Below are 18,518 nucleotides of genomic sequence, written 5' to 3' on the forward strand. Positions count from 1 at the left end.
CCTCTTTCCATCCCCCTGCCCTGGGAGCCTGCCTCTCCTCCCTCACCCTCTCCCTGGGGACTCCCTGGAGCTGGTGATTGACTTTCGTCTCCCCAAGTTCAGACCTGCAGCCCCATGGGGCTAGGGACAAAGCAATATCTCAGGTTCAGGAACCAGAAATACACTGTATGTTGCTGGTGGCCATGAGGTCCTGCAGTCCCCAGGCCAAGGGGGTACACCCAGCCAGGATGTGACAGCCACTACCATCCCAGCTCCCTTATCCAGCCATGCCCTGCTCCCTAACCAAGCCCAGATGGCCATCACTCTGTCTCAGGCAGGTAGAATTCAGTGCAACAGGAGTTAGGTGGACAGTATGTTTTATTTAATTAGGATCAACAGAAGAGATAAACCTCACAGCAGGATAGGGAATGACAACGCTGCAAAAAATAATTCATGCCCAGGTAACGAAAGGGCAAATTTCAATTTCAGGAAAAAAAAAAAAAAAACAGGGGAGAAAAAGGCACCTGGCACCTCCAAGGAGAACAGTATAAGCGTCTGCAGCACCCAGACCTGCGGGCCAGAGGTGGTGGGCAAACTGCGACTGGGAATCAAGGCAACAACGTGACCATTTCCCAACAGCTGTCCCTCCCCTTCCCCATCACAGACAAACCAGCCTGAAGTGTGCAGGGCTGGGTAGGTCAGAGGGGCCATCTGGGTCCTGGCAGGCAGGTGTGAGGGCCACAGGGCAACCTCACACCTGCCAGTCTCAGTCTCCAGAGGAACGGTGCCCCTCAGGGAGACAGAACAAATGTTCTCATCCTCAGAGTGGTCACCAGATGACTCAACAGCTCCTAAGCACCCCTCCTGCCCAGCCCCCAGCCCACCAGCCCTGATGGAGCCTTCATCTGCCCTGCCCGGACTTCGGGCACTCCAGTCTCCCCTCTCTCACCAGAGCTAGGAAAAGCATCACCAGCTCTCCCAATCACTTCATCTTCGGAGCCTCTGTTTCTCATCTCTCCCTAGAAAACGGAGGCCTTGAACTGGATGGCCTCCTCCGAGAATGATGGGCTAAGACCACGCCCAACCCACCACTACCTGGGCGTTGGCTAAAAATGAAAGTTCACAGTGGTGACGGCTGCACAACTACGCGAACGTACTTAATGCCACTGAACTGGACACTTAAAAATGGTTAAGATGGTAAATTTTACAGTATGTATACCTTACCTCAATTTTTTTAAACGGAAAAAAAAATGAAGAGTTCTGAACCCCTCCCCAGACCAGCTGGGTGAGTATCTCCAGGATCTGGACCCAGGAATCCGCAATTTTAACCAGCTTCACTCCAGGTGAAGGTAACGAACCCAGCGCCGAGGATCCTCTAACCTGTAGGAATCCACTCTCTTCCCAAACCAAGGTTCCCTCACCTTTTCCAGCATAAAGCCTTGAATCATCTCAATAAATATCTCTTGCACGAATGATTATTCAAATTAACGAATTCTCCAGGTTTCATAGCCCCAGGAAATACTTTTATTTACCCTGCTCTCCCTCCAAAACGAATGCTCCCGCCACCTCAGACAGTACAACTGGTACAGCCGATGCTCTCATCTCCCAACCCCGGCCTCAGGTAGCGTCAGCCCAACACCCCCATTAGCTGCGAGAGGGAAATTACTGTTAAATTAGTGAGCCCATCTACAGAGCCCCATTTTATATCCCAATTCAGAAGATGACATGAACATCTGCTTTCACTTCAAGACATTAATTTTCAATTATTGGAGAAAAACAAAATTAGTCCTGACAAATTGCTGGCGAACACGGGCTCTTGTCTGGCAGTTCATAATAACAACTTTGGGGGCCCACAATTAGTGTCCTCGGCTGGAGTTTCCTGAAGCGTCCTTGTCATCTGGAGTCAGTGGCAGAAGTCTCCTTGCCCCGAGTTCCGTCCGCTCTCAGGTGGCTGCCTCTTTGGCAGCCAGGTTCAGAGAACTAAGGAATTTCTGGTTTTCTCTTCCTGGAGAAGGCAGGGATGGAGGGGGAGGGACATGAATAAAAACACCCACCCTGACCATTTTCAGTTTTGGACATGTCAAGCTTGCCTCCCCTTCGGCAGCAGGATTTCACACACTTAAGACAGGAATGAAAATCACTCCTGAGTTCAAGGGCACCCAGTAAAGGTACCTTAGAGAGCCTTATAATTTCGCATTGGCTGTCTGCAGTGGGAGAAGGGTGGGTTACAAGGTCCTCTTATGAGACCCTTCTATCCCTACCATGATGTCATCCAAGATTCTAAGTCTAAAACTCACCAGGCCTGGCCTCTGAGATTAGAATGTTTATAAATCTTCTGCAGCAAAGAACTATTTGCTGGGGGTACCATCAACCCAGGAACTTGGTTCAGCCCGGGTCAGGAAAAAAAAAGAAAGAAAACCTGGAATTTGCCAACCTTACGGACCCCAAATCCAGAGCAACCCACTTGATAAGAGATTATCAACACCGTAATCTCATTCGATGGGTTTTTTATGTATCTTGGCTGCTGTAGTCACTATATCAATAAGAAGCCACTGAAATGTGAATGAGCAGAAGAATTCTGAGATAATGATGTAGCAGCCTTTGAATCTGACTTGCCACGATTGAAACCAGAGTGTGTTTGCCTAGCTAACACGTTCTGACTCTTAGGGGGCAGAGGCGGTGGTCACCAGAGGGAAGCAGGTCAAAAAAGAGAGAGAAAAAGAAAACAAAACAACAACAACAAAGGTAAATTATATCTTTAAGAAGAGAATGAAAAGACATTGCTAGTTCCAAAGTCAACTCGTAACTGAGCTCTGACATTGTGTAATTGACTTTGCAAGTAGAGCAACAGCAATGTAACAAAGAAAATGTCAGTGTTTTCACAGCACTAATCTAAAACACTGGGAGGCCCTCCCGCTGTCAGCCAGGGCTGACAATACAATAGCTTTCAAAGGGATATTACCATCATGCTTTTATTCCTGACAGCAATCAAGACAAAGAGAATCCTTTTCACAAGACATTAAAAATCAAACCTTTGTAAAAGAAGATAGGTAAAACAGCGTTCTCCTTAAAGACAGCCACACGGAGCAATCAGCTAATTGGCGCTCCTTGAAAGAGGTAAAGTATTTTTATTTACTGAGTGTACAACCCCCCCCCCATCCCCGGCAGGTAAGCGATGTATCAAAAGTTTCCACCAGCACTTCCCCCGCTCCACTCCACCCTACCCTCTCCCACAGTCAGAGGGAGCTGAGGGCGCCAAAAACTTCAATTGGAATATAACCAATCCAGGCTTTATTAGTCCATTTTGGGTGCAAAACTACTCTGATTACCAACTAACATGCAGGAATTTGCAGAAACTGTCAAATCCACCAACCAAGGTGTATCAAGGTTTTCCCCGGCTACCCACAGTAACGGGGAGCCCACTAACAGTTTTCAAGGCATTCTGTTGTAATTACCCTGGACCCTCAGATCAGAAAGGAACCCTGATATCTATTGCAAACATTTTCGAGACGTGAAGATAATATTCTTTGCAAATACCAGTGTACCATGGACAAGGTCCAGGAAAGGTAAGCCCATTTTAACCTCGGGCAAACAAAGAGTTAACTAAACCCACCCATCCACCTCCGTTAAAAAAAAAAGAGAGGGCCAAGATAGGGCTAGCCTTCCTCTGCTTGCCCACCATCAAGACAGTTTTAGATGCCTGCATGTCAGAAGTTAGTGACGCTTACAGAAACCTGCAGGTCCAGGAGCAGCGAGTTAAGAGGTGCTAACGTTTGCGACCTACCCACTCTCCAAGCCACTGAAGTCACATGGCCCACCAGTTGCCAAGGGGTCCAAGATACCATGTCCCCACACCTCTTCAGGGCTTGACAGAGCCACTGTGGTCTAGGTGACCCCAGGCCTCTAGGAGGGGGAGAGAGAACTAACTCCATTTCTGGCAAGAGGTCCCTCTGGAACTCAGAGCCAAGGTGTTTTGTGACTTTTCCCTCTGGTACCTAACAGACCATCTGCCGAAAATACGCAAGTGAGTCCCGTCACTCAAAGACAGAAACATTACTCTATACACATCTGCAGAAGAGGATGCTTCTACTTTTCAGACAGAACTGGACACCGTTGTTTATTTTTAAACAGTATCTGAAAAACTGGTGCTATTCACTTTACTGCAAAATGGGCTGAAATTTTAAAAGAAGAGGGAACTGGCCCCAACACTGCCTTGAAATATCCATTCTCCTACCACCACCTCCTAAATCAGCCTTGTTCCAAGAGCCAGGCGGCCCGTCTCCATCGGTGGCAGGTTTCTTTCGTTTACACATCCAAATGAACAGTTAAGAGAAATCAATGCATCTAATTGCCAGACTATTAAATCCTACATCAGGGGAAGAATTCCAGAGCCACCAGCTTAAGAGCTGGCTACCGATATAGCAATGATTGCAACTTTCTATTAGACTGAACCAGACCTGCAGTTTTAGTCTCCAGCTAGGAACGCTGTATCAGATGCTGCACTCCACTTTCCCCCTCCCTCTCCCCCTCCCCTGTTAACATGCTGTAGCAGGCCACAACAGTGCCAGGATGGTTCTACGCAATTACTTCATGACTGTAAAGTCACCAGCATTTTGCACCTTTCGTGCGATGCACACTCAGCACCTTATGGTTAAACGTTTAGCAGGGTCCTCCTGTCCGACACACATAGTTTATCTTATTGCTTATTCAGTTTTTGCAAGGAAACAAGTGGAAGAATCTAAACAGTAATTACTAGACATAAAGGATGTTTTCTAGAGTGAGACAGGTCCTCCCAAAGCTGGGAGTTGGTGACTTAATTGAGGAAGGGGGGATTAAATGTTAGCTGCCCCAATCCACATAGAAAGCTAAAGAACCTAGAAAGGATTTGTTTTGCCCTTCCTACAAGCTCATGTACGTTTAGCCAAACAAATCTGGACAATTTACACCTGTATGTGGTCTCAGCTGAATGAAGAAACCTGTAACCTCAGATGCCTCTTTTTATTACAACTCAATTATTTCCATGGAAACACGAGCAGTGGCAAACTACACCGCTTCCAAGTCCCTAGACCAACAAATTTATAAGATGGACTTTGGAGGAGCTATGGGCTGGCAGGAGAGGAAGACAGAGAAGGGGAGGGGAGCACAGAGAAGTCACTGGGGGTAGTTTTGGGATGTTGTGGTTGGCGGGTCCATGGACACAGCCTGAGCGCTAATTAACATTAAGAAGTGTAATTAACAGGCAGTTGCTGGATGGAGGAAATCAACAGTATTAGCAATTATTCAAAAGTTTTAAGCTGAGCCTGGGAAAAAAGATGTATTAATTTTCCATATAAATGGAGGGGCTGTTTTGTGGATCTGAGGAGGCAGTGTGGGTAAAGGGAGTAGGTTAACAAACCACCTGATATCATTGGCCAAAATAACATCAGTGAGATGTGATGGGAACAACCCCGGAGAATGAGGCCGAGATTATCAAAGGGAACAAATCATCTCACAACAGCCACACCACACCACCAGGAAACAGAAAGGGAGAGGATGGTGTCGGGAGGGAGAAATCGGTCAGAAAATGTGACTTTTGTAACACTGATATTTTTTTTGGTGTGTGTGGTTCTTTTTTTTTTAAATCACAGGGCTTCTGACGACCAACGAGGCTATTCTCCCCGCTGCCCTACTGCCTAGCACTCTTCTCTATTTGTTGGGTGTCCACCCTGGGAGCTGGGTTTTCCAAAGAAAGACAAACATCCAGGGGGGACAAGTGACCCCACTCCAGAAGGGAGGTTGTGTCTCTGAGTGGGAGGTGCGACGTCCCCACTAAGACCTGTCATGCCCTGCTTGCAAATCACACTTTCTGAGCATCCACTAGAAATTGTTATACTTCTGTCTTTCCTTCCTGCTATGGGCTTTCACATTTGCTAGATCAATTACGAGCTATACAGCCAAGCAACTTTCACAACATATAATGTGCGGACTGGGGAAGTCCACAATGCCTCGACGTTAGCCCTGACACACAGCAGCGGAGGCCAAATAAAATAAAATTCAAAAGGTACCACTGTTCTTTAAGAAGCATCTTTAAAGGTGAAGACCTTGTCATTTTAAACACTTGATAAGGAGCTGTCCACACTCAAGCACACTTTTGAATATTGCTTGAGAAAGGGGGGGAGGGGAGGCAGTTCTTGAAAAGCAATAAATCCATCACCTGCTGTAACTCTTATCTATTCAAATTATCTTCTCTCTTAATTCCTCCCCCTTAAGGGGCGGCATCTCCACCCTGTTCACCCCAGTAAACTGAATAAATGGCAAAATGGTGAGAGACAAGGGCTGGAGCTGCTTTTGGAAAATGCAAAGAGTCGCGAGAAGAAAGAGAGGATCTCACACTCCAAGGGCCGAAAGGCAAGGCGCTGTGTGGTTGATATTTACAACGCTTCTCAAAATGCCTACACTAGTCTTGTTCCCACTTTGCTGTCTTCCCCCCATCAATGAGTTTGAATTCTCTGCTATACATGTACATATACACATTGAGAGAGACAGACATTCATTAAAAATCATGTCCAAGCTCATTCCATGAAAGGTTGAAGACTGACTCTTGAGTCTTTCTCAGTGATACACAGAGTGGTTTTAGAATTAGGTTCCAGCAACTCTGAAACACCCACCCATCTGTTCCGGGCAAATTGCTCCATCTTTGCTTTCTGTGCCTCGACTTCTAAAAGAAAGAGGTATGGAGGCATGGGTTCGAGTTAGAGGTAGGTAAGCTCTGCATCTTCCTCTATGAAAAATCTGTTTCTATACGTAGATTTAACTCAAAATCAACTGCCCAAGTTGGATAAAACTGTTTTTCCAACCAGAGACTCCAATTGTACATTTTCCTCTGGGCCACCTTAAGTGGCTCTTGAAGGAGTGAGCAGTGAGCCAAGGAAAGAGAAAAGAAATCAAACATTATTTCAAACCGAGAACCCTTCTATTCAGCAAAAGGACAAACATCTAGCGTTCTCCTGTCCCCTTACTGAGGTCTCCATTTTGGTTTCAACCAGAACACCCTCTAAACCCTCCAGTTCTGTGGAACAGGTCAGGCTATCCAGGACCGGGATGCCTGCCAGAGTGAGGGGAACAACACCAACTTATCTCAAGGAAAACGAGGAAAGGGAGCAAGCGGGTTGCTGAGTTTGGACTGAGTTGGTCCGCTGCTAAGATGACAGGGAGAATCTCTGCTGAACCGAGTGCCCGCGATCTCCTGGGACTTTGGAAGGAGAGCAATGGCGGGTGTCTCAAGACCCTCCTTGCCAGATGCAGCCCCAGCCATTCCAGCCAGGAGCAAGGCTGGCAGGAAGGGAGCAGGGGCCCCTGCGCCTTCCCGCGCAGGCCTCCAGGAAATGAACTTTTCAGAGCAGAACTGGGCTCGGGCCAGAGGTCATCAAGGGAATTGGGAGAGGACAAGGGCCTCGGGACTTTTGGCTCCAGAGACGTAGCGGCTCTCATCCTGTCCCTCCTCTGTCATCTCCCAGCGCGGGGGACGGGGGAGGCCGGGCACCCACCCGGGGGAGACTGGAATGGGGACAAAGCAGCAGACGAGGCCAGGAGAGGGCAGCGGGTGGGGAGAGGACAGGGGAAGGGCTCAGTTGCCTTCATGCGGCATCTCCCCGGGGCCTCTGCTCTCCAGGGCCCCGCTCGGCCCGCGGGCGCTCGGTAGAAATAAAATGCGAGACAAGGACAAGAAGAGGGGGATGTGGGGCTGTGTGTCCTCACAAACGTGTGCACTCCGGGGACCTGAAACGGGAAGCCAGCCTAGGTGACGAGGGTGTGGGTGCCCGGGGTCGGGTCGCGGGAGCTCTCCGCGGAGGGGCGCGCAAGGCAGCCGCTGCGCTCCCCTCGGGACCAGCGTCCCGCCGGCGCTGCGCAGACAATGAACTCCTGACGGAGGCTCCCGGCCCGGTTGGCCTCGGTGGAGGAGGCAGGAAGTATGGGGGCCCGTGCCGGGAGGGCGGCCTGGGCAGGGGGCGGGGAGGGGGCGCCCGGCGGCCAGGGCCGGGGCCCGGGGCGCGCGCAAGCAACGCCCGCCGCCCTCGGCTTCCCGGGGCGACAAGGCGTGGACAGAGGAAAGGCGGCAAGGCCCGGGGCCCAGCGAGAGCGGCCTCGGAGCTACCGGCCTCCTGGGCGCCCATCCTCACCGCCTCTTCCTTCCTCCCGCCGCCCGCCCGCCGCCGCCGCCGCCGAGATTCGCAATCCCCGCCAAGTCGGGCCCGCACCCCTTGATTGGCCACGTGGGCCCGGGGCCCGCAAGGAGGGAGCAGCGAGGGCTCCTCAGCGGCGCCCCCAGGCCCGAGTCCCCCGCGGGCGGCGGCGCCGGGCCCGGAGAGGGTCCGGGCGGGTAGGGTGTCCGCGGTATGCCCCCCTCCACCTCCACTGCCTCCGCCTCCGGCTCGCGGCTTCCTCCTCCCCCTCCTCTTCCTCCTCCTCCGCCTCCGCCTCCGCCTCCTCCGCCTCCTCCTCCTCCTCTCCGCTCGCTCGCTCGGGTCCCAGGCCGCCCGCCCGCTCGCCGGTCCCTCCTCCCTCGCTCCCTCCCTCCTTGCTCGCTCGCGCCTCCGCCGGGCCTCGCTCGCTCACCTTTCACCGAGCGCGGCTTCGCCTGCTTCCGCCTGGACATGTCCGGGGCTCCCGGCGCTCCGTCGCCCTCCGCGGCCGGCTCCCCCCGCCGCCCCCCGCCGCTCCGGGCTACCCTTCTCCCCCTTCTCCTCCTCTTGCCTCTCGGAAACTTTTTTTTTTGCAGCCGGGTCGGCAGCTGTGGGGAGCGGATCGCAGGTCCGGGGCGGCCTCCCTGGGGGGGGCGGCCCGGGCCGGCCGAGGCCGCTCCGGGGCGGGGGGAGGCCCGGGGGGCGCGCCGGGGCCCTGCCTGTTGCAATGCGGCAGCCGGGGGCTCTCGGTCCCAGCAGCGGTCCCAGCGGCGCGGGGAGTCCGGAGGCCACTCGGCCGAGCCGAGTTATGCAAAAAAAAAAAAAAAAGCCGCCCCCCTCCTCCTCCTCACCCCCCGCCGGCCCCCGGCCCCTGCGGCCCCCTCCCTCCCTCCCTCCCCCACCCCACCGCCACCCTCACCCTCCTCCTCCTTCTCCTCCTCCGCCCCTTGCCGGATTTTTGTGCAAAGTTTGCAGGCGTCCGGCTACGCAACCCGGTGCGGAGCTCACAATGAACCCATCTGAGGAGGGGGGACGGGGCTGGAGTCGAGGGGGTCTCGGGGGGGAGGAGACCGGGAGGCGGTCGGGAGCGCGGAAGCTCAGCACCCCTCGGAAAAAAAAAAAAGCCTTCAGATTACCCCCTGCTGCACAAAAAATAATAATAAATATTAATGGTTTTTAAATGCCCAAACGCCTGGTTTGGAAATTATGATGGATGGGGAAGGGTATCCCTCAACTCAGCCTACTTGGGGGGTTCGAAACGGCCGCAGCCGCTCGGAAGCCGCAGCTCGGGGCCCCTGGCTCACGCCCCCTTCTCTGGCTCTCGGCTCGGTCCGGCGCCGGCCCCCCGGAGGAGGAAGGGGCGCGCGGGGGCGCTCAGGCGGCGGCGGGCAGGCGCGCCCGTGCCCCGGGCATTGCTCAGCCCGTGCGCCGGGCCGCCGCTGCCTGCCCTCGGGCTACGGTGCTCAGCGCGCGGCGCGCAGCGGATCCCCAGGCCGGTGCCAATTCGCCGGCCCCGCTAGCTGCCTCCATGGGCCAGGGGCTCGGAGAGGGGGGAGGCAGCGGCCGCGGCGGCGGAGGAGGAGGACGAGCAGGCGGCGGCCGGGCTCCCGTCCTCCCGGGCAGCGGCGGCGGCGGCTGCGCCCCGGCTCCTCCGCGCTCCAGCCGGCGCCGGCCCGCCCGCCAGCCTCCCTTGCGCTCCTGTCTTCTTTGTGGTCGCTGGCTCTCCTCCTCCCGATCCGGCTGCTGGGGCTGCACTGCAGAGACACATAATAAAGCCAGGCTTGGCTGGAAATGTAGCCGGGTCCCAGCAGGAGGATGTGAGGAGCGGAGTCCCGGCGGGGGAGCGCTCTGATCCCGTGGGGCGCCCCGCACTGCTCCGGCTCGGATCAGACGGAGAGAGGGCCAACAGCACCGAGCGATGGACAGCGCTGGAAATACAGCTCCGGCCGCCCGCAAAACCCGGACCGCGGCGGCAGGCACGGCGCGGGCGCGGGCACCGCACCCGCACGCGGGGCCCCGATTCCGGCGCTGACGGCCCCGGGGACGGGAGGAGGGAACAGACACAGGGCCCACGAGTACTGTCAAGCTCGCCAAGGTACATTTGCATCACAAACTGCAAAAAGTGAGGGGATTGGGGGGAGGGGGACAAACTGCGGTGAACTGCCCAGGCACTGCCACCTCCGCAAATTATGCCCCACACATGTGCATATCCCTGAACCTGGGTTTTCCCTCTCGGATTCAGCCCAGCGGTCCGTGTTTGAAGACCATTCCTGCCCCACATCCAGAAACTCTTCCACGGCTGGGCTAAATCTGTTCGCCCCCAACACCTGAATCAGTGGGGTTCCCGCGCCTGGTTGCACGATTCTTAGCTAAGACTATAAAAGAAACACCCTAGCCCCAAAATATTGCAGTAGCACCGCCTCCCCCCACGACTGACATATAAACCAGCTCCTACTTGACACAAAGTTTTGCCCCAGCCACCAGGGGGCGCCTCGGGTCCTTGCAGCGGTTGAACCAGTTGAGGCTTGGGTCTCGGAGCCGGCAGGCCAACGGCTCAGACTTAGGAAAACTCTTCCCCAGGCGGCTCCCCTAAACAGTTCCTTTGCCTCCCCATCCCCCACCAGCTGCAGGAGGCCAGGTCCAGAGAGGGGAAAGGGACCCGACATCACCCGCCCACCCCGCCCTTCCCTGGGCAAGTGGCGCCACCTTGGGCCGGCTAGCCCCAGAGCTGGGAGAGCGGAGCGGGTGCGCGGCGCGGCGCTGGGGGTTATCAATCTCACGGATCGATAAGTTGCCACTTGGAGAGAGGAGGGCTGTGTCCCCTCGGAGACGAGTTACCCAGGGCAACCTTTCACGGAAAAACCTGCTGCCCGCCGAGAGCCGCGCCGGGGCCGGCCGGGCAACGGCGCCCGCCCGAAGCAGGACGCCTGCGCCCCGCCGTTTCCCAGCCCGCCCGCCAGCCCGGCCCGCGCCCCCCTCGGCTAGCTGTGCGGTCCCACTCGGCCCTGCTCGCCTCTCTGGGCCTCCGAGTTCCGACCCCGTGCTGGGCTGATAGCAGAGGTAGATGCCACCTCCGCCCCCGCACCCCCGCCCCCCGCCGCGGCTGGGGAGCAGGGATAGGCCTTGAGGCAGGGTCCGGGGAGAAGACCAAGCTAGCGCTCTCAAGGCCGTCTCCGAAGTAGAGTCGGGCGACCAGCGAAACGCGACGCCGCCGAGGCATACACCCTGCCACCTGGAGACCAAGAGCGAGTATCCCTAGAGGAGCCAGGACTAGGACAGAGACGTCCTCTAACTGGGACTCAGACCCTGAAAGCCGCCTCCTCCCCCCATTAGGGCTGCCACCCCCGGGTCACCGCCCTCCCCAGCTCCCGCGTCCGAGAGCATCCAACATCTCGGCCTTCCCGGAGGGAAATGGGAGCCGCCTCCCGCAGCTCAGGGATAGCCGGGGTAAGGATGAGAAGGGGTGTCAAGGGCCAAAGCGAGGGCAGAGGCCGCAAGGCACCTGGGAAGGAGCCAGGAAGGAGGGGCCGAATCAGCAGCTCCCCACCCCCGCCGGCGCCTGGGATCGCGGCCCGCGGAGAGAGGCTGACAGGCGGCAGATGGCACACGCTGGGGGAGGGGGGCGATTGGCCTCGGCTCCGGGGTGCCCCCGCCGCGGGCTGCCTCTCCTAGGGGGAGGGGGCGGAGAACAGCCCCCGGCTCGCCCTCCCAGGCTCTCTGGGGGTTGGAGACTGCGGATCGGGCCCAGTCGGGAGCCGGGAGAGAGAGGGGGCGGACAAAAGGAGCACGGTGGGGAAGGGGTTGGTGGAGGATAGGAGGGGTCGCCGGGCCGGAGGGCTGGTTGGAGACCCGCAGCGCTGCCCTTTTTCCACCCTTGGGAACTGCGGAGGGCCCAGAGGCCAGAGGAGGGGGTAACAGGATGGGGGGCAGGCGATAGTCTATCCACAAGGGAACTAATCCACAAGGGCTAGGGGTCCTGGAGAAGGGCACAAAGTTTTCTGGACCCCGTCCCGAGTGTCGCCGTCGTACACGTTCGCGTCCCGACGCCCCCCCTCCCCCCGCTAAAGACCTGGCTGCCGTCTCCCAGTTCTGTGGCAGTCAGGGTGCGGAGGGAGCTCGACCTCGTCCCTGCCTCGGCCCGGCCAGCTTTCTCAGAAGCTTGTTTCATTTTTAACTCCTTCCAGAAATATGCTGTTTTAAGGAAAATTCCAGAGCAGCAAAAATCCGGTAGCTCCTACTGAAAGGGTCTCAAGGGGCACTGGGTGAGGGCAGGGCTAGCTGCCTGCCGCGTGGGCTTCGCTTCTCACCAGCCTGGCGACCTGAGACCAGAAAAAGGACATTTTCAGGTGACACTTTGTATCCCACCTGCCTACTTCCGGCAGGGGATCCAAGAGTCTGGGTCCCTCCCGCCATGAGAAAGTCCCCCGGTGGCCTCTTCTTCCTCATCTGCAAAGGGGACAGCTGCTCCTCCCCTACCCAGAGGAGAGGCTGGGAAAAACCCTTCGTAAGCTGTAGGGAGCCACCATCATAAATGCAAGAGAAATTACAAGTTAATGTAATTTTTGAAAGCAAATGAGACCTTGCTCACATAAATGGGCATCTTCCTTTCGAGTCACACCTTCACTGGAGAACAGGGCACCTCTCACCTAAGGTGTTGCCTTTTCCCATCCAATTCTGCTTGCTCCTAATGATGTATATCCCCAGACACACAGCAAGTGAGGTTCCTTTGAGTTTAAAAAGAAGCCGGCGTCGTCCAGAGCAGTCCGGTGAACGCAGAAGGGGCTGTAGGTGGCAGATAACAAGGTAGGACAATGAAGTAAAGTGAGATGGGGTTCCTTTTGTGACCTCTAAACTAGTATCCCCGAAAAGTCTCGAGAGTTGTTCAAGAGGTGCTTTTCAGGAAGTGACCAAATGACCGTCTTCTCCCCCCATACGTGCACACACACACTTACTTTAAATGACGCTTGAATATATACAATTTGGAATTTGTGATCTTTGTTTACCGTTTTAATAACTTGAGAGTCACACTCTCCACTAGGGACATTTGCATCAGCCTATAAGAAACAGTCATTTCAGGGAGGGAAGACGAGCCCCCAATTTCTCCCCAGAAGTAAGTTCATTCCTTTGTTATTTGTTTATTCAACCTTCATTTATTCATTGTGTGCCTACTGTGTGCCCAAACTGAGGGGAAGGCAATGAACAAGAAGGACCACAGTCCCTCCCTGCTGGGGCTTGTTCTCTGGTGGGGAGGCTGACTTTTAATAAATGGCCACATAAATAATTATTTAATTACCGTTTTGAACAATCCTGAGAAGGAAAAGTATAGTGTAAATGAGGCCAAAAAACAGAGGGTCACAGTGGTGGTCTGGCTGAGAGCCTGAAGGAGGAAAGAATCGGGAAAGAGGACAAAGAACAGAGTTCCTGGCAAGGTGAACAGTGTGTGGAAAGGGCCTGAGGTGGAAAGGAGCTGAGTGATTCCGAGGGGAAGTTGTCACAGTTCCGAGCAAAGGGCCCAAGGAGGTCACCAGGCTTAGAAGCCAATCTGATCCATCTTCCAGTCCAGCCTCCCTCATTGCCTCACTGGAGAACCTCGAGAAGGGACTCTGTGAGTCCAATTTCTCATCTGCAAAATGGGAATGCAGAGAACATGCATCTCACGGGGTTGTCCTGAGGATTTCACGTTAGTTAAGTGCTGCCGGTCTGGCCCAGAGCAAGGCCACGAGGCCTGACAGCCATTATCAGACCTTCACTTCCTTCCTTCCTGTCTCTCCCTTTCACCGCCCTTCAAGGTCAAAAGTATTTCTAGAGGGAGATGCCAATCACACAATTGCAAATTCCCTCCTTGCACTGACAAGTCCCTCCTTCCCTGGGCTGCTGCTTTCTAGAAGTTTTCTAGCAGCTTTAGGTCTGTTGAGAAGGCTCTGTGTTCGAGAGGACTTGATTTTTCCTTTTGCTCTTTTGCGTTTTTGTTTCATTGTAACCACCCATCTAGTCGTGGAATCCAGGTTTTCCTGGGCACTCCTGTCCTGGGGGTACTCAGGAAGCAATGGCTGTGCCCTGTGGTTGAACCTGTCAGGAGATAACTGGCCACCACCCACCATCCAGGTCTTCCCGCCTCCACAGAGGTCTTCGCAGCATTGAGGATTCCTTTCATATGGCTTGGTCTTGAAACTTCTGAGACATCAGAACAGGGTAAGTCAAGATAGAAGAGAGTCCCTTTCTCTGCTCTTAGTTCTCAGCCTGGTGTTTTGGGGAGGGAAATCCCTACAGATGCTCCTGCAATTCCCCAAGGGTCCCATGACCGCAACTCAAAGAGGCCAGCGGCAGGCCCAGACATCTGCGTCCCTGGAGCTGTGGGAGTACAGTGCCAAAAACAATAAGTCGGGTGTGGGAACCTCCTGTCTTCTCCAGTTTCTGTTCAGCTGGGAAAGCCATTTCTATTTTATCATCATTATTATAATTATTTAATTCTTCAAGCATCAGCAGTCTTTGCAGGGAACACCCACAAGGCAGCAAAGAAACCAACTTGGCAGAAGGGTCCCGGTGGACTCACACCCTCAGAAAGCTTGAAACTCCTGACCTGGCCCTGAGACCTCCACCCAGACCACCTCCGGGTGCCCCAGGGTGCGGCACACACAGACCTGGGGTCACTCTTAAAATGCTTCTTTTACAATGTTTGTGATTCACTTTGAAAGAAAAAAGCAAGCCAGTGTATAATGAATGTGATAGATGCCCACTTTTCTAAGCTTGAACTAGGAATGGTCCTATCAGGCAGGGGCACATTTCGGAACTGGTCACAAGGCCTTTGGCCATCGGTAACTCCAGTGGCCACCAATGTTTTGCTAATTAGCAAACAGGGCATCCAAAAAAAGTGATAGATTTAGAAATGGGCACTCACTGGTGGAATTAAAGGCATTTAAGGTACAGTTGAGCAAAATGATCTAGAGACACTCCCCACCTTGCCTGCACAGGGAGTGTAAATCTGGTGAGGCTGGGGTAGCCTGTCCCTTTAGGGCAAGCCCCTTCCCACCACCACCCCCAGGCTCTGTCCCTTCGGGTCCTGTGTCCAGCCATCAGGTATGATTACTGACTGCATGGTGCCCAGCAGAGGACACAGAATCCTGCCTGGCAATGTGATGGGGCCTGTCTGGAGTGTATCTCTCACATGGGAAGTGGTCAGATACCCTTAAAGGACAGAATGCCAGCGCTTCGTTGACCTGACAAAACTGGTTGTAGGACCTGTTTTGTCCTTGGGGTGATCCTGCTTTCACAATTTTCTCGGTGTGAGACAGAATTTGGCCAGAGACTTGCCTTCACCATCACCTGGTAGAGAGGTTAGGCGGGAATAGCAAACGCTTACCCACCTCCAACCTCTTTTGTGACCACAATTATTTACCAAAAAGATCTAAGAGTGTGCAGGACCAAACTCACTAAGATAATTTTGCAAAAAAAAAAAAGTGATATTAGGTTGTTACCTGTGCACATACCCTTTCCCCTCCCATTCCCCCACCATCATGAACAGAACCTACAAGGCCTAAGAGAAACACCATGAAGATTTCAGAAGAGCATGGCATGTGGGGTCCCTGTGCTGGCACATACAGTGGAGGACCCAGTGCCCGCAGGCAGGTAGGCGGGAAGTGAGATCATCTGGGCTAAGCCTGCCCTGCTCCCCATTACATCTCTGGTGCCCTGCAGACGCTCAGAACTTAGTCAGGGCATCGGGAGAAAAACTGTCAACCTGTGCCGCATACAGAGGAGGTGCCCACTACACCTCTGTGCAATCAGCCATTTTCACATGGTTCATATGGTGGACAACAGAGGCCAACTGGTAAAAACCTTTGCCTACCCGGCTAGGTCGAAAGCTATTTCAGGGCAAAGCCCCAGGTTTTGACAAGTATCCCCTTCACGCCACAGTGCCCACTTCATGCCCAGTGAATGGTGGTGACTGGAGAAGCACGCTGACCCGAGAAGCCAGAGGCAGACTGTAGACAGACTGGGCCACCGCAGAACACAGAGGCCGGTCTCAGGGAAAAGGGCTCAGCCTCTCAAGCCAGACAGGCCTTGATGTGAATCCCAGGGCAAAGCAACCCCATTTATAAAACGAGGAGAATAATGCCAATGGCATAGGCGGTTGGGAGCCATAGGGTAATCTCACTGTTGACTTGCCTCAGTCATGTGTGTAGGGCATGAAATGAGCAATGCTGTCACATGCCTGACACACAGCACTTGGGACACGGTAGATGCTTGATAAATGTTATGTTTTGATTGTGGTCCTTCAGTGAGTGGTATGGCCGTGACCCTGCTGAGGGGTGGGCTGACGGCGGGGAGAGCTCATTGGAAAGGCCCAGCGAAGGCAAGAAAAGAGAGCTGGTCAGGCATCTTCCCTGAGAGGGGCTCTCTTTTATCTGCCAGTTCCCTGGATTCATTACCAGGTCCTTCCATACTGTACGTGCTTAATAAACGTCAGCTATTGTTAATATTCATAGGCAAAGCGCACACAACAGCCACTCAATAAGTTTAGGTTCTCTGGGTGGCCTCAGACGAACCCTCTTTCTGCCTCAGTCTCCCCATTTGTGAAATCTCTCTGGTTCTCTGACTAAATGAAGAAGCAGATCTGGGTTTACTCCCATCCTCTGGCCCCACCAGCACCCGGCCAGCCATCAAAGCCAGAGGAAGCAGAGGAAATTCAGGTGAAAGGGCACCAACAGGAGGTGGTGGGTCTTAGGCTGGGAGCAGAGGGAGGCCGGGCTCGGACCCCTGTGGACCAAGCCTGGGGTAGTATTTCCCAGAGCCTGCTGCTGCCTCCTCTGAGTGCCCCCTGGCCCCATCCTGGTCATGCACATTGGGACATGCCAGGGCCTGGCTTCCCAGGGGCCAGAGGGAGCTCCCGCAGGGGACTTCAAAAGCCCAAATGCCTTTCAGAAAGGAACTAAAACTTTCTGCTTAACCAAAGCCTCCACAGGAGAAGAACAGCCTAGCCCTTTTCTTTTTAAGTCTATTTTCCAGCCGGCTGGCCTGGTCATTCTCTTTTTTTCCTATTATAAACGGTCCCAGCTGCAACACACAGGGAAAAAAACCATCTCCCAGGCCTGGACAGGGGCCGGTCGCAGCCACAGCCGCCTGGCTGGCCTCCTGCGGCAGACAAAGGCGGCTCCAGCCTCCGGCACCCACTGGGAGAGGCCCTGGAGCCCCTGTCCAGAGCCAAGGCCACAGCAGGAGCAAGGGGAGGATTCGGGAAGTTTCTGCCAGCACTCCAAACCTTCTCCGGCCCCCGGGGAGCAGAGCTGCCATCCGGCCAAGCCAAGGACTTCTGAAGAGCCTGTTTGTTAGGGCAGAAAATGAAAGATCAGGCTCCCCCTTATAAAGCCACAGGATTCAGGGCTTTAGACCTGGAAGGGCCCTATGAGATGATCTAGTCCAACCACCTGGCTGGAAAGATGGGGAAACTGATGTCTTGGGGGACTTACCCAAGGTCACCTTGCCAACTAACGGCAGAGCCGACTCTTGAAGCCAAGGCTCCCAATTCCAATATTAAGTAGCAAAGAAATGTTCCGGGTGGGGGGGGTGTCAGGAGAGGGACCTTAATATCCTGAGGTTGCCAGATGGAGTGGGGATGTCCTTTCTTTTAGTAATAAGTCAGACGGACCTGGGACAACCCAAAAACAGACAACCTGCTTTGGACTCTCCACTCCCCTGCCTCCCAGCAAGTTATTTCATTTCTCTGTGCCTCTGTTTCCTCACCTGTGAACAAATGGAGTTATGCTGGTAGCTACCTTGTAGGGCTGCTGTGAGAATTAAATGAGCCAATATGTAAAGCACTTAGGAGAGTACTCAGAAGTTAGCTGATTACCTATAACTGTAAAGATTTGTTTTCTTCACCCACCCAACAAAAATGTATTTGCAACCTCTGGGCTCTACTCTGTGACAGGCTCTGGACCAGATGCTGTGGATGCAGCTGGGCAAGGCAGACAGGTCTGCGGCCTACTAGAACTTCCAGTCAAGGGGAGTTAAGAAGACTGATCACTGTGGGCTGTCTAGCCCAGTGCCTGATGCAACACACCCCAGTTCCTCAGTTCTCCCAGTGGGCATGTAGCAGATGTCACAAACAGCTGTCTCCAGAGCAAAACTGACCAAGCAGATGAGGCCAGGAGACTGGAGAACCCAAGGGGGCTCCAAGGAGAACACCCTTGCCAAGAGGTGAGAAGCTACCACGCAGCTTTTTGTGCCCTGATGTTGACAATTACTTTTAAGTATTCTAATTATGTTTTTAAGTGGGATTGGGCCCAAGGTGGATAGTTAGCGACCTCCCCAGCCTGGTGGGTCTGGTTCATCCTCAGAAGAGCCCAGGCCCCCCGCTGCCTGCCTGGGGTACCACGG

At 54.3% G+C, this 18,518-nt stretch overlaps 2 protein-coding genes across 2 annotated transcripts in view; both read right to left on the reverse strand.

Annotated features, from left to right (window-relative positions):
• The window catches only part of ZNF423 (zinc finger protein 423), a 329,134-nt gene extending 320,190 nt beyond the window's left edge, over positions 1-8,944 (reverse strand). The window contains exon 1 of the mRNA XM_067717900.1: positions 8,575-8,944. Within this exon, the coding sequence (XP_067574001.1) occupies positions 8,575-8,614 (40 nt within the window). The 5' untranslated portion in view covers positions 8,615-8,944. The remainder of the gene's footprint in view (positions 1-8,574) is intronic.
• Positions 8,945-9,557: 613 nt separating this feature from the next.
• On the reverse strand, positions 9,558-17,432 carry LOC137214514 (WAS/WASL-interacting protein family member 2-like). The gene is made up of 4 exons (XM_067718400.1): positions 17,401-17,432; positions 10,848-11,373; positions 10,014-10,254; positions 9,558-9,895 (listed from the first exon to the last, which is right to left on the reverse strand). Exons 1-4 carry the CDS (start codon positions 17,430-17,432, stop codon positions 9,558-9,560), a joined length of 1,137 nt encoding a protein of 378 aa, XP_067574501.1.
• Positions 17,433-18,518: the final 1,086 nt, after the last annotated feature.

Source organism: Pseudorca crassidens, chromosome 20 (genome assembly GCF_039906515.1).
Source record: "Pseudorca crassidens isolate mPseCra1 chromosome 20, mPseCra1.hap1, whole genome shotgun sequence".
NCBI classification, from domain to species: domain Eukaryota; kingdom Metazoa; phylum Chordata; class Mammalia; order Artiodactyla; family Delphinidae; genus Pseudorca; species Pseudorca crassidens.